General features: G+C 46.8%; 1 protein-coding gene across 15 annotated transcripts in view; it reads right to left on the bottom strand.

Moving 5' to 3' along the window:
• The window catches only part of LOC135903086 (uncharacterized), a 164,141-nt gene that overhangs the window by 12,669 nt on the left and 135,036 nt on the right, over window positions 1–16,436 (bottom strand). For all 15 annotated transcript variants that reach the window (XM_065433455.1, XM_065433463.1, XM_065433460.1 and 12 more), the window contains 5 exons: window positions 15,913–16,075; window positions 12,233–12,351; window positions 6,805–6,952; window positions 3,888–4,055; window positions 1,457–1,618 (listed from right to left, as the gene is read on the bottom strand). In XM_065433455.1, the coding sequence (XP_065289527.1) occupies window positions 1,457–1,618; window positions 3,888–4,055; window positions 6,805–6,952; window positions 12,233–12,351; window positions 15,913–16,075 (760 nt within the window). The remainder of the gene's footprint in view (window positions 1–1,456; window positions 1,619–3,887; window positions 4,056–6,804; window positions 6,953–12,232; window positions 12,352–15,912; window positions 16,076–16,436) is intronic.

Genomic DNA, 16,436 nt, shown 5'->3' with positions numbered 1-16,436 from the left:
GAGCATTTGCCTTACTTCCAACGCATAATTTTCCAAAAGTCATTGGAAGGAGTTTCGGTATCAAGCACAGAACTTATCATATGTGGCTCAGCCGTACCATAGCATGCACGTTTCATTTGGCGTGGCTCGAGCAGTGTAATGCGCGTTTGGGGTAGTTTTGTGAAGCCTGTTTACCTCACTGCGCGCTGCATGCGCCTGGCCCGGTTCGCAAGTGCCACTTTTACTTGACGCGTTCCTTGTTATTGCTACAACATTCTTCTTGCAATTTGTCTGTAGATCAAGTGTGTGATGCAGCATTTCTTTCTGTTCAATTCCTTATATTTAAGAAGAAAAAAACCTTTTGTGTGGAACCACTGCTTTCTATTGTGTGCAAATGAGAAAGCGGCTCAGAAAGGGCAAAATAATTCAATATAAAGATCCCTGATCGCAATATTGTTCTAATCTGCATGAGCTGATTCAGCCTTGCTGATTCTTCGAGAAGCTTGGCGGCTTTTCTTCCAAAAGGTTTGCAATGCGCGAGTAGATTACACCCATTTGTATGGTATGTTTAAACATCAAATATTAGAGCTCTTGCCCTCCACTAGAGAGGAGATAGTGAACATTTTTGCAGCGGAAGATAAACCAGAATCGAAAGCATTGTTATCGATATCGAAACAAAAACATAGCTATAGCACGCGTATAAATCTCAGACGACGAAATTAGCAATGTGAGCAGCCACTCTGGTCGTTCGCCGCAGTGCGGTAGCTCGACCGCTGGGCCCTACGCGAGTGCCCGCTCTTTACCAAAACATTTCTCTACGGCGATGTGCGTATGGCAGGCGCCCTCCTTCTCTTTGCCCCCCCCCCCCCCCTTCTAGGGCAAAGCGAGACTGCAGTGGTACCGCCTACGGAGAACATCGAGACAGCACCGGGACCGACGACAACATAGAAACTAAAGACGCGAGAAACCTGTCGCGTGGCGGTACGCACTTGTTAAAGAACCTACTAGGCGCCACAGTGGTTAGGCGCGATCGTGAACACTCGGCGCAGAAACTTCAGCCAACGACCACCACGCAAGGGAGCGAAAGGGCCAAACAAACCTGTTCTATTTAAATGAAGCACGCGTATCGGCTATACCTTTATCCGAAAATGAATACGCGCAAAATTGCAATATTCATTCTCCTCCGTCAGGCGAAAATATGTCCCAGGGTCCTGTCGTAACGTCCCATTCACGCTTTCGGTTGAAAGCACTGCCCCTATGGCGAACGAACGTACTTCATCTAGAAGCAAAAACAGCACTTTTCAGTGTTTACTCTGCTCATCTGCTATCGGAAAAGGCAGGCCAAAAGGCGCGCAGTGGCGACGCAGTCGCACGCTTCAAGATGGCAGCGCCCCTGCTATGGAACTGCAGGACGTCTGTAATCGTAATGTTTTTGATAGTCTGCAACAAGTGGCATCTGATTCCAAAGCTGAAATACCTTGTACGACAACGTCTTGCCCGTGTCATATGCGAAGAAGGTCAACAACTTGCCGCTGCGAACGAGACGCCAGAAGTGCGTGTGCGTTGTGTCGTCGTAGTGATAGGTGGTCCCACCCATATCCTCCACTGGGTACCTGTGCTTGCGGTTCTTGGTCGTGAACTGCAAATAGGATTGTCATGCAGACAATGAAAAATGTCGATTGAGATGGTTTACAGAAAGACCTAACCTAAATAATCTCATTCTGGTATTAATTGTGCTAAAACCACGATGTGTCTATGACGCATGCCCTGTGAGGGGACTCTGGAATAATTTCGACCACCTGGGGTTTTTTAAGGTGCACCCAATGCAACGTTGACACGCGTTCTTGCAGTTCAACCCCCTTAGAATTCAGCCGCCACGGCCGGGATTTTCCTACACACCCTCGGCTTGAGCACCGCAATGTCATAGCCGCTACGCCCCCATGGCGGGTGGTTCACAAAATTTGAAAAAGAGTCCCGCCATTAGGTAGGGCACTGCGAATTCTTTCGCTAAGTTTGCGTCGTAACCTTGGATATATGTTGACACATTAACCGACTGGCCGACCGACCGATGTCATCTGGCAGTCTAATAGAACCGAACAAATAGACCGACCAAAGAAGTGGATGACCGACGGAATACCTGGTTCGTTCGCTTAATCCTAATCATCAAAGCTGATAAAGTAATTGGTCAAGTTTGCGTTGTGAAGTCATGTACATTATCCGTGTTAGACTCAAAAGCCTCACACCTAAATTCAATCCTGGAGTTTCACCTGCAACAGCACGATGTGATTATGGGACATCCATAGCAGGGGACTGCGGAAAATTTCTGGCCACTTGAGGTTTTTTAAGATGCACCTAATGCAAGATACAAGGATATTTTTGTTTTCATTTCTCCTCTACAGGAACGCCGCCATCATGGCAGTGATTTCAAACCGCGCGCTATGGCTTAGCAGCATGACGCTCCCCCCCCCCCTACCCTATATATTATGCCATCAAGTTAACGTTATAGTTAACGTTAGTTAACGTTAAAGTTATGCCATCAAGCATAACGGGGAAATCAATAGGATTTTCTTCTATTATTATAGGTCATCTGGACGATGTTTCACATGGTTTATTCCTTAAGCCATTAGAAAACATTGGCCTTCTATCTGGTTAGGTATCATGATTATCGGATCACTTAAGTAACCGTAAACAGTTTCAGGAGGGAAAAGTGAAACGATTGGTCGGCTTACCAGTGACGTCAGAAGAAAACCAAGAAAGTGTGCTTGAGCCATAGCTTTTCTCCTATTAAGATGATGTTCTAAATTTATCCGATCCTAACATTAGCATCAAACTGCCGATAATTGTGCCTTATTCAGTAGTATATTTTATCACATCGACCAAGCTGAGTTAAACAACGTCAATTACCTTTTAGGCCAGTGTAATATATGAGGTGTGCTACATATAAGACACTATTTTTCGCAACACTCGCAAGAAAGAGCCATTTAGAATTACCTAAACACTAGGTTCTTCACCTGTATGGTGTTTATTACATTGAGCATTACAAGTCCAATTTCTCGAAACACGCACATTCGACAAAATCGGCGCTTCAGTCTTCCGCAAGTTTCGTGTGCTTCGTAAAAAGCGACGGTAACAACCCCTCCTCCTTCTCATTTTCAGCGAATTATTGCCGCACCAGCTCCTGCTAATTAACTGCATACGAGTGTTTGCAGAACGCAGAAAACAATTTCGCCTTGCGTTTATTGGGTCTCTCATCAACGGTAAACTAATTAGTAATGCTCATGTCTAACTGTCACCTTCTGGAGACACTCAACACCAGTCTGTCCATGTTATGACTCCACATTTCGCGCGTACAAAAAACTTTATGCAGTGGATCTTGAAAGAACTGATAACGAATGTAATTCACTGTCACGTGAAGCATAGGCCAATAATTGTCACTTGTATTTGTACTTGTTTTATTTTATTTCGACTGCCATGCTTGCACCTGGCTATCAAGATCTATGTTTGTATAAACCTAACAAATCACCTCATTTACCTTATTATTGCAAAACGCACAAAGTGGCGAGAGGAGGTATTACTAGTAAGAAACATTAAAGAAATTGGCGCAAATTACATTTCACTTTGATATTTATATGCACGCGTACCTTTTCAAATATCAATGGTGGATTGCAATATAAAGATTAAAATTATGTCTTCGTTCGTCAATGAAGCTGCTCCCGCATTTTCATAGTGTTGGCGGCAAACATTCATTTATTTATTTATTTTACGCTTTCGTCAATGCCTTTTTTTAGGGATTGTTTGAGCATTGTTCAAAAATCATTAGAATACTTGGGAGCATCAGTATATCATTGGTTTGTCGAGCAAGCAGCATGTATTCGTGCGAGTATTGTGAACACTGTGGTGAGACTAACCCTTAACCGGCGGTATCGTTGCACGTCGTCCCTCAGGCGGATAGGATAGACGAAGTCGATGTTATCTACGCTGTTATGCGCGTAGTTGATGGACGTCGTGACAGAAAAGCAGAGCTTCTGGCGCTTCAGCACCTGCTTCCAGTGCGGAAAGTCCCTCAGGATGTCCAGCTTCAGAAGAGAAGGTAAAAGGAAAGCGACGTCATCAGCTTCGACTATTTCAAGGGCAGAGGTTGTGCATGGAAATGCCGGACACTTCGTAAATTTTCACAGCTACCGTTACGTGGCGCACCAGTTGAATTCTGGGGTTTTAGCCACAAAGCGGCGCGCCACTAAGGTCAATGTTGATGAGGATACTTTCTATGAAATGCTCTCTGAAGTGGTGCGGGGAAAAATATTCGTTTACCGTGCTAGATCAAGCGAAGTTCTATAGCATCTATTGCAGTCTATACCAAATTGCCTAGAACTGTTTGTTTTGTTGCGATAGGAATTATACGGACCCTCCAGGCGCAGTTCTGTCATTGCTGGTGCCGTATAATGTATGTGCGAGTAAAAGCCCGCGAGAGCGTGCCGGCGATCGCGGCTCAATCTTATGCCCGCAAGCGTGGAAAGAGGGGAGGCAGCGCGCCGTCTTCCGTCGCGAGCAGGGCTCTGGGGGGAGGGTACCCAGGGGCGCGCGTTCTTCTCCGGGAAGCTCGGGCGTCCGCGCCCGCCCGCCCGGGCCGCTGTATTAACGCGATAGCGTTAAGGAGCTCGTGTCGCAGAAAAGCCGGTGTCGTCGGCGTCGGGTGTCGGCGTCGGCGGCGTTGACCGTGAGCGATAAATCACGGCAGGCGCTTCATAAATAAAAAGCAACTTCCAAGATTGGCCCGGTGGGAATCGAACCCAGGTCTCCGGAGTGTGAGACGGAGACGCTACCACTCAGCCACGAGTTCGATGCTTCCAAGCGGTGCAAACGCGCCTCTAGTGAATGCGGTGTTGCCTTCGAAACGAGCCGTGGAAAGTTATACTGCGGTGTATATCGGTAATTATGAACATGTAACGTACAGAAGTCACAATTACACGAGTTGCGAAGTGCGTTTCCGCTGCATTTCTTCTGCGCTTTCCGCACACGCAGAGCCATCTTGCGGCAAACACAGAAGACCCCCTCCTCTCAATGTACGGCGCTGCCCCGACAGGAGGCGCGCCGCGCGCGCATTGGGACCGCTGCCAGGCGCGTCGCAGGACTCCCTCTCCCCTGACGACGCTTCGCCGTGCATCCGGTTTAGATTACTATCTATCTCTCTGCCCGTGCCGATCACGACGTTTGGCTGGCGTAGATCGTTTCCCCTCCGAGACACCGAGTTCTTTGGTTCGTTTCGTTCGCTCAGGCGCACGTTTCGTTGACGCGCCGAACGCTGCGTTGCTCGACGCTCACCGCGTGATAGGTGGGCGCTAAGTCCGATGCGGGGCGCATCGTAAGTGATTGCTGTGCCGTAGCGCATTGTCTTATACCCCTTGGCGGGTCGACGGGAACGCTGTCGCGTCCCACTCTTGAAGGCGAAGCTTAAGCGTCCTCCAATTTTTTTTGAAAACCATCTGCGACGGGGAGAGAGCCCGCCCGTCGCGGTGTATTCGCGGCTTAGTTCGCGTTGATGCGAGATGCTGCACGAAGGTTAATTTGCTCGCTGCTGCTGCTGCGCTAACTCACTCCAGCGTTTTGACAGCGAATTTCCGTGGTCATCGAGTGAGATGTGGTTATGTTTTCTTCTGTGCCCGTGACACCACATTTAGTTAGTACGCCTATGTTTACAAGATATTGTGGCCGATAAATATACTATCCTTACTTCGTATAGCTGTCCACTAGTTTATTATCAAAATCAATGTTTCGGCTTTTGGTGGAAACTGCGTCTTTGTAGTCTCTTCTTTAATATCTGCATCTTTATAATTTACAGTTAACTATGTCTGTAGCGACCATATTAATCGATATCTTGCGTGATTCTTTCCATTATTACTGTAAGCATCTCTCGCTTATCTGGACCACTGATGAGTCGATGCTCCCATCCGCTTTGAATCTCAGAGCTTCTGGCAGGGGCACGTCTAATACATTTCTTACTATTTGCATATCTTGGCCCTCCATTACAACTTAGCAAGTCCTCTTCGCGCTTTTCTAGTGCGGAAACATGTCTGATCCTGTTGAGAAACTCGTATTTGCTCTGGCGTGTTCTTGTCTTCGGGCAATCACCTCAGGCCCCAAATAGCGATTCACTGCCCTTTGTGTTATTGTACAGATTTCCTGTACCATTTCTTTTTGTCCAAGTTGTGGATCTTCTGGAGGTATATATCGTGAAAATAGCGCCGTCCTTTCATTTTGCCGTCAACTTTTTACAAGTCACCCGTCCCAGCCTCTCAGACATTTTTTTTCTCTAGGCATATCACCTACTCCAGACGGTTTACAGCACTGGCTACTGCAGCTCCGCAAACGTTTTCTGGAGTTTATCAATTGCAACAGGGGCTATCAATGGGGTTTAGTAGGAAGCAAGGAGGCTAAAGAAGTGCAACCATTTGATCAGTACGACAACGCTCTAGAGTTTACATTCCTCAACAAGCACGAGGTCCTGCATTGCGGCTGCGACATTCCTATGCTAGTGGCTGGCAAAAAGCGAACACTCATGCTTGAGTTTAGGAGACAGAATAAACAACTCCACGAGGTCGCTAGTATCATGTAGCCCTCACTAGGGTATTGTTGTAATTGCTGTGCTGCTTTTCTACGTTATGCACAAAGGAATTAATTTATTATTCATAAATTGGCAATAAACCTGATAAATGAATACATAAGTAAATAAATAAATAAATAAATAAATAAATAAATAAATGAAACTGTCCAAGTAACGACCCAGCAATCAACACAGTCGGCAAAAAAAAAAGGGTTTTTCTTCACCATTCCCCGGGTGCCTGGACCAGGTGGCATGATGGGGTTAGGCGGGGAAGCGGCCATGTAGGGAACAGTGTTGCCCGACCCTCGGCTGAGGATGATGTTGCTCTCGTCGGTGCTATTGCTCGTGCTTATCCCGACCACGTCGGCATCCCTGCACATGAAACGAACAGGATTCCGAGGTATGCGAGGAGCGCGATAAACAGCAAACGTCCGTTTGGCATGAAGGGGTGAAGCACTAACAGCGATACCACAATGTTGCGTGGCGCTTGAACTCCCAACACGGCATTCCTCGTCACGCTAGCGCGAAGGGTAGCGCCGCCAGTGGTATTGGTAGCGTCACACCTCAATGGCGCACGAGATTAGGTAAACGTTACGTCGTTGGACGTTAGTCAGCGCCACGTGCATAACCGATAACATTCTCTTCACAAATACTACCCGTTCCGCTCAGACCAGCTCATACACACAGCACCTCAAGGTGAATGCTACCATAGTAAAACGCTGATGCCAGCGCAGCAACCGCGCCTTGCAGAGCAGGCTTCGCGTATAGGTACGCCCTGTCCTTCCAACAGGGATTTCCTTAGTACCGCCTCCGTTATGCCCTATGAGATGTACGTAGCACGCGACAACAAAAATAACGCCGGCCTACAGAGGCCTCAGGAGCACACCTGATTATAAAATAAGGCGTGCTTCTTAGGACATCGGGAGGTCAAAGCTGGAATCATGCCTGCCTCTGAATTGGGCAACCGAGGCCGAAGCGTGCAGGAGTACTCTGGTGAGTACGTTCCATTACGTTCCAGGGTGTGATCGGGTGTCCAATGTAGTGTACAGGTGATACACGCGATACGCGGGGGCCTTTCGGCGAGTAACCCTCGGTCGGAACAGTCCAGTTTCATCTTTGGTGCCGGCGCGCCAATATTTATTATAATAAATAATGCGCGGCATCCGTGGATTTCTCGTTCCCTCTCGATTTCGGTATACGGTGTTGCTACAGCCGCCGACCACGCTGGGAGCACGTGGACAAATACATGTCCTGTGTCAGTCACTGATCTGTTTTAGCGGAGACTTGACGTCGCGTCTTGTCTGCTTTTTTTTTCCTTTTTGAATCCATACGCAAGCAGCGTCTCCGGCCACCCTCTAACTCTTAGTGAGCAAGCCGTGCATGCTTCATTGACGGCGGCACAGCCTGATGGCGGAGGCGTGGTGAGCAGAATGTACTTTTGTCGTCTGCATGAGTGTTAACGCATTAATAATAAAAAAAGAACACGGCGCTTCTCACGCTACACCTGTTCGACAGTATGTGCCATAGCATATTTATGATCGGCCAACTCTCTTCTTATAGCGATTCCCGTATTGGGCAGCGTCACCAGCCACTTCAAATGTAATACGAGAATGGATGTCATGCGCCGAAGGATTCCGTTGCATCTCAGCCTAAAGAACGGTGCTGCAGCTGCCCATTGTGTTTCCGCGCTCCACAACACAGTTCACACGCCCAGACTTGAAGTTGGCCTCCGCTATGACGGAAGACAAACAAGCTAGCGAGCACGCCTTTATACATATTATCTAGGTCATGGACCTCCACTTTGTGTATACTTGCCACTGCATTCTTAAGTTTGACCGAAAATGTTGATAATGTGAACAGCTCGAACAAGACGACGGAGAGAAAGGACACAGGACAGTGCTCGTCCTGTGCCCTTTCACTCTTCCATCGCCTTGTTTGCGCTGTTCCAATTAAGAATGTATACCAAGGCAGCCATAACGTAAAACTATTCCAAACATTTCTATTCCAATTCTCTAATGAGCCCTCCGCGATTGGTCAAAAATTTTTTAACCACCCTTACTTCACCTGTCAGTCACGCGACCTCACAAATTCCGCGATAGCTCCCCATCTGATATGACGTGTACGCACTGATTATGCATGATTTGACCGAAGAAAAGAAAAATTGTTATTTCTGATTCGACGCCTTTTCGCCATTAGCCCTCGGCTATTGGTCAAAAGTTTTTGGGCTGCACCCACTTCACCTGCCTGTCACACAACGTCACAAAGCCGCAAGAACTCACCACGTCAGAGTGACGTGTACGCGTTAAAAGTGCATCAATATGCCGAACAAAACTGAATTTCCTTCGGGATAGCTGCAGACTGCCCCGTTCCGAAATGAATGAAAGATGGCTGCCACTGATCGCTCAGGCACTGGCTACTGGCACTTGCCTGAGTGCATAGGTTTATTTGCGTATAATAATGCTTTTTGCGTGGCCGAGTAACGTTTTCGAAGCCTTTCGGCAGGTTTACGACCTCATTCTGCCAACTCTTCTTTGCTGAGGATCCGTTTTAGCGTCATTCTTAAGCGTTTGTTGCATACCGCCGCGATTTTTGACCAGCCACAGCAAGCTAAGTAAAGGAAAGCGGACCAATCGCAGACGCCGGCACCACCCTTTTGATCCGGCTATCGAGTTTTAGCGCAGTGGCTCGGCCCCATCGAATCCCTCTCCGCTTGAGCGTTCTCCTCGCCTCTTATCAGCCAATTAGATGGGCTGCTCAGTGTAGGCAATGTTATTCGTTTTTCAAGCCAAAAAAAAGTGACCTCCTATGAACGAGCAGAGCGTGTGATTTGTCGGTTCAGACAACCCTGCGGATGACCGCCTGATTGTTGCGTCGGCGGTTACGCAAATTTGACGTCAGGAGAATGGAATAAAAACATATTGAAATAGTTTTACGTTATAGAGCCCCAACTCGCCCAACTTTCCACGAAAATGTTATCAGGATAGATTTCAAGCATGCCTATATATAGACTGCCTCCTGGAATGGCGCCTATTTCAATATTGTTTCCGGCGGGCATGCTGTATATTGGGTTACAACCTCGGCATACCGCTCGATATCCGCCCACAAAGCCGCGGTGCACGCGCCCGCTGCCGCTCCGTGCTCCACAACGCAATTACCAAGAGACGTCGATAATAAGGAAACTCTACTCAGCCGAGAAGTCAAAGAGGCGAACGTCACATTAATTCCCATCGAGTTGAAGAATGGTGTGTTTGCCATTTGAATGATTAGGTAGCGTGAAGATGAAGTGAACCACGCCATTTATTACACGCCCTCTGCATTCGGCGAGCTTCATTTGGTCTCGATATTAACAGCGAATGTTGCCACTGTCCTGTATAAGGAGATAACAATAGCACAGATACCTTTCTAATATTGGGGGACGCGAGAAACACGACGCCATATCCTGTAACGAACACAGCTACAAAGCAAAGCTACAGGAAGGCAATGCAATGAACTGTACATGTCCGGAGATTTTTCATATGTTGCGTGCTAATTGAATTTTTGTACTACCAGTGGTGGCGTTCTGCTCCCAAGAAAATAGGCAATGAAACCAGGGGAACACAGATATATTACTATTTTAACTGAAAGGCACAACTTAAATAAAAAACAAAACTCGGTGATAACATAACCTAGGGGACGTGGGAGCCTAACTCCCACCTTTCGCTTTATAGCCATGCATATGCATGCGATGCTATAATCTTGATCAGCAGAAGTCCTCGCATGCGCTTTCTTGCGACCATGGCAGCAGACATGCAACATGCTTTCAAGCGCAAGCGTCCCGTAGTGCGAGCATTCAGAACCGTGCAAATATCCCATGCACCCTCTTATGTAGCCTATAGTGGCCTAAAAGGTGACGAATTTCAATCCCTTGGTATGCAGTGAGTGAGAGCATTAACGCGATGTCGTGTAACGCATAGCGAGCCCTTAGTTGAGAATACTGCATTGTGATGCGTCTTCCGCACTACCTGTATGTTACGTCCAATCGAGCCACAACCAGCAGATCTCTAGCTTCTTTTTTTCTGTTTTGTTCTTTTAAGAGGAACACGCAGGGAGCGAAGCCACTTCGCCATTTCTCGATTCGATGGACGCGGATTTCAGAAGCGCTCGTGCAAAAATTCTTACTTGCCTGTTAAAAAAGCACTGATATATCGTGTCGTATGTTGTAGTGAAGCAATATGTTTTCTGATATATTTTTATTGTCCTTACCATTGGTTGTGCTGTGCTGCTGATCACGATGATACTGGTGGCGGCGTAGCAGCATCCACCCAATTTATGAGGTTCACACATATTTCAAAAGGAAATGTTCTTTCGCAAATTTCAAGTCCAGCTGGTAAAACCTAATCTCGAGCCTTTCACTATGATGTTTTCTATAGAATTTCTGTTGATGAGATGGGCTAAGTGCAAACTTAATTAGGTTTTTTGGCCAGCTTACAGATCAAATAGCAGTTGATAGTGCAAGTTCTCGTGGGACATGATGGCTGCACCTGCGCTATCTGGGGTTGAGCGAAGACGATATTCGACGCTTTGAATAGCATTATGGGGCATGGATGTATCGTAGTCTAGCAGCGACAGGAGGGTGACGTCACACAGAGACGAGTGACTGCTCCTTTCTGATGCCTGCGTTCGCGGTAAACAACCCTGCAGTATATTAAAATGCGAACTAGCACAATCGGCCGCCTTTCCTAAATAGAAGTCTGATTGTTCTGATCAAAATGAAAATATCCGAGTAGATAATGATTAACTTCAACGACAACTTGAGTATGGCTAAATACACAAGACTACTGCGATTATTCAGACTGCCCGATACGAAAAATTGAAGGCATGTAATGCACGCCGGTGCCTGAACTACGTGTTTGTAAGCCGCCCTCGCATTACTGCGAGTTTGGCAATTTTTCGATCTCTAGTTCAGGGAGCTTGCGAAGACCGATGGAGGTATTTTTAAAAATCTGGCTCTCTTTATTGCTTCTTTGTATATGACTTTCTTTTACTGCATAGACAGCTATGTCTTTGCAACTGGGTTGACGGTATCCTTCCGTGCGTTATTTCTCTATTAAACCGAAAGCGATGACCGTCGTCATATGCAATTTCCGCCTAAAACCACCACATCATTAAGAGCGCCACTGCCGCTCCAAGCAAAAGATAAATAAAATGAATTATAATACTGAAATCTACCGAACGCCACCCCTGTGATTCAAATTATGTATCTGCAGCAATGAAACACTTGGGAGCTGAAGGGGCTAACCACAGCTCTGTGGCACAGCGTGGGTATTTTACGTTTTACCCACACTGACTACGAGAGTAGGGGTATGTGTGCACGTATTTAGGAGGATGCCATTATCATAAAATGTAGCGACGAGGAGAACAATTTGTAAATCACGTTACAGTTGTTCAGGAGGTGGTGCGGTAGACTGCGAGGTCCTGCCGCTCTCACAGTAAATAAATTAAGATTCGAAGGACTTGCTCAGACCTCAGGTTTCTTCCGTTCCACTTCTTTCTGCCTTTAAAATTGACTTCACGTTTGGTGTGGCATTTGACATTTGTAGGCAGTTATCTGCAAATGCTCGTGGTCTTTTGAACAAAAAATGCAATTCGAGCACTTCTACCATACAATCGCACCTGAGTATGTTGGCCACCATCGATTCTGGAACGAGCGCTTCTCCGCCCGGCCAAATGGCTACAGTATGAATGTAGGCCCAGCCAGGTTCCAGGATGGGATTATTCACTGACCGGAAAGCCTGCGGACAAATGCATTACGGAGAGTAAGAACTATGGCCACTTAGCGCGAATCGACATGAAATAAGGGGAGGGAGGGACAAGATGAGCGGTAACCTGCAGACAAATAACGGCATGAATCAAAAGCAGCGAGAGGATAGAATGTGCGAGAACAACAGTTACATTGCCGCGGCATGCACATATCGCACCAGAATGCAGCAATGAAAAAGTCGTTATTGTGAGGGACGCATACTTCCGTTATCTGAACAAACAACTTTTAAAAAATGATGGTAGAATTCATGGCTTGATAAATGCCGACGTTAACGTGATTAACGCGGAAGTAATGCAGCGACAGACAGAGTTACCACCGCTGAAACGCGTAATGCGTGTGGCGAGTAATGTGTCACGCTGGATGGATGGTTGCTATGAGCGTCCCCTTTGGAACGGGGTGTTGGGTTGCGCCACCAAGCTCTTGTTATTATATTGCCTAATGCCCTACCTATGCCAAAAAAGAAAGAAATGAAAAGAAAACACGATGTATTCGCATTACCAAAGTTTCTGAACTCCTATTGTAAACTTTGTTTTTGTACGCCTCCGTTGTTTGTCGTTTCCCTACTTTTCTTACTACCTCTGTGCAAGGCACCGTCTAGCTGCACCACTACCAAGTCCATGCGTGGTGCGACTGTAAAACAATATTCGAAAATATTATCTGAATAAATATGAAGCGGGTTCGAGTCCACGCCGCACCGGATAAATTTAAAGGAGTTGTTTGCAAGTAAAGAGCGACACATACCCAGTGGTACATATGAAGCCACACAAGTTCGGCGTGAAGGAGGTTCATTGAAGAACGGCGCATAGACAGTTTCACATAGCCAGTGACCCAAGTCTGTCCAACAACTGGTTTCGAATCCGGTTTCTTCAGCCCAGCCGACCGATGCTCTAGTCACTGGACCATAGACTACGCGGTGACTAAAGCTGGCGGGATAACGCTACTTAAGCTCGTACGTTATCCTAAGAACGCTGATCGCATTAAATAATTACCAAAATTCAACAGTGATTCAGTCTTCCGACATTAATACAGGGACACCGAACAAAAATATTAGGGCGAGGCTCGTCGCAGATCACAATCTACAGTAGGGTATTTCGAAATACAGCATACACTCAAAAACAAAGCAGACTCCAGCGCGCCGGTGCGTAGAGCGTCGCCCTCTTCACTATACGGTCCGACGCCCTGAGGTGGTTGCTGCGTCAGGAATACAGCGCCCAGGAGTGTTGCATGGTTTAAAAGATATGCAGGTCTGTGCACCTAGCGGTGATGCTGGTGAAGGATAACTCACGCTAGGCCGACCCGACACCGATTTCGATCTGCCGATGGTCACTCAACGGTGTTTTTTTTTTTTTTTACCTTCGTGTCAGCGCTTCTGTCGCACTCTACCAACGCCGAGCTCTCCGCCGGTCGTCGGCAGATTGTCGGCGTCGATACAGTGTGACAGAGGCGCCGACACGCCGGTAAAAAAAATGGAGGACGCTTAAGCTTAGCATTTAAGACCGGAAAGCGATAGCATTTAAAGATCACTCACTGCTTCTCACGCTTCCCGGCAACTGGAGCGTATGTAACTATAATGTTTACCGGGAAACACTGGTCGCGAATGCTATTCGCGAATGTAGGCTTTCTGGTAGAAACGCGGCCTCTTGTCTGGGCCGTGATGCGACGGAGGCGAGCGCCAGTTGGAGGTACTGCAAGGAACCGGGCGCGGCGCTCCATTGCCCCCGGGGAAACCCGTGTGCCGGCGCGCGCAAATGGCGGACGCCGTGACTGGTTTCTGAACAGTTTCTTACACAAGCTAGCTATCCGTGCTAGTTATCCGTGCTAGGAAAGCTAGCTTTCCGTATGGGGAAAACAAGTTTCTTTGAGTTTTCGCCTAAGAGAATTATGTTTTGTCGTATAGTTAAATTACGTTCCGAGACGTATCATGTCTGTAGGTTGTAGGTAAGTCATAGCTAACAATTTTTGTCATGTATTTTAGCACGAGGAACTCAATTACTGCAGTAAATTCCTTGCATCACAAGAAGAGCCGGGGTATGGTTGGTGCGAAAATATTTTTTCGCCGAAACGACGTCTAACGCCGACACTGGATTTTCTACGATTACGTTAAGGACGCTGTCGCCGACAGTCTGCAGACCGAAATCGTTGTCGGGTCGGCCTAGCGTGAGTGAGCGTTATGGCGTTTTTATTTTGTCGGTTTTGTGCATGGTCTAAGTGGCCTAAGGCCACTCATGTGCGTGGAATTATGACGACTGCAATTGGTCACGTCATTCGGTATGAAAAAAAAATTCGCCGATCTGAGATAACGTCATCACAAAACAAAGTGATTACATATTGCGCATTAAAAAGGCTTTGTTGAATTCTGAGTTTCGAGATGGCTCCTCTTCTGAAAGCAAAAGTGGACCGGCATCTCGAACACTCAGTGAAGGTGCACTATTTGTGGCAAAGAAATCGGGCCTGGGTTACCTGCCCATCCACGTCAATCTAATCCATCGCGGTGCAATGAGCGTTCTAAGGCAGGGTGCATGTTACGTTAAACGAAGGCGCTTATCAATGTCTTCATCCGTGAAAAGCAGTTATGCGCGTATTTTTGCGGGCCGAGAAGCCGCCGCCAGCCGTCACTCCGTAGAGCGAAGCGGGTCGGTCGCGCGCTCTACACAGCAGTGGAAAGCACTATACACTTAGTGTGTATTGTAGTCCAGTGTAACGCTGGAGGAGTGTGCATTATATTCCGGAGAGGCAACCCACCAGTGTAGTTACTGGAATACAAATATCGTATCCTTTTTTTTTCTTTAGAGACGACGTTCTGGGGAATACGTCATGTCACGGTTTTGCACAAAAACTATGTTGAATGCGGTCAAACTATCTGGAGCTGTCAGGTACGAAGCTTCTCGCAGCCCCAGTTTTGCTTGCGAACGCGCATTCTAGTTAAACAAATAAAATCAAACTTTCGCAATGCCCACGTTAAATTATTAATAAATTATGTGGTTTTACGCGCAAAAACCACTTTCTTATTATGAGGTACGCCATTGTAGGCGGCTCCGCAAATTTTGACCACCTGGGGTTCTTTAACGTACACCTAAATCTAAGTACACGGGTGCTTTCACATCTCGCCCCCATCGATTTGGCAATGCCCACGTGGACGAAGTACCTATGTCACGCGATAATACTGCTGCCCTTTAGACTACAAAAGGCATATTTTTTACAAAAGTTTGATACTACTTGTATGAAGTTTGAAGTTTAGGGGGTGTAAAGCTGGTTCTTATAATATGTTTAAATTGTCAACTCTGAGCTGCATCTCTACAAGCAAGTCGAGACAGTCGGTTAGAATTTTCCTTATTGTACTCTCCTGAACTATCTTTTCTCTATTACAGAAAAAAATAAGATACCTCAATGTCGGTTCTCAATTTAGCTCATGAGAACCTTTGGAATGTTCGCATTTGGATGGCACTATCCAAGTTGACCAGGATATAGACTTTGCCAAGCAAAGAACGAAACCGGCTATTGCCGATATTAGAAGTAATAGCTGTTTACGTACTTCGCCGAATGACTTCGCCCGACCCAGTGGCCTTGTGTCCGCGAGGATGGTGTTGATAATTGCGAACCCGTTGATGTCAGTGATCTTCAGCTTATCACTGAAGTTGCCCCGAAGCGTGTTACGAAGTGCAGCCCGGAAGATGTCCTCGTTCCACAGACCCGACCTGTAGGAATGGCAAGAGAATGGATTGGACGTGCGTGTGGAGTCACGAAAGAAATGATTCCAATAAGCCGTGCATGGGAGCCGAACATCGGAATATGCGGATGGCTAATTAACGTATACTTCGCTAGGTGCCAATATGGAACGTTATTGCGACGATTTTGCTTTTCGCCTTAGGACTGAGGTGTCAGAGTTGACAGCATAGCAACGTAATTCAATATAGTGAATAAATTCTGCGTAATCCCGCAAGATGAAGGAAGGGTCATGGAAGGGAAAAACTACCACCCAATCGTATATAACACAAAGTTACAAAGGAAATTGATGAAAAAAAAAAGAAAGTTGAGAACCCGGACGAATTTTTCTTC

The sequence above is a fragment of the Dermacentor albipictus genome, chromosome 1, assembly GCF_038994185.2.
Source record: "Dermacentor albipictus isolate Rhodes 1998 colony chromosome 1, USDA_Dalb.pri_finalv2, whole genome shotgun sequence".
NCBI lineage: Eukaryota > Metazoa > Arthropoda > Arachnida > Ixodida > Ixodidae > Dermacentor > Dermacentor albipictus.
The sequence above is the reverse complement of the archived record's forward strand: the minus strand, read 5'-3'. Positions and strand labels throughout refer to the sequence as shown.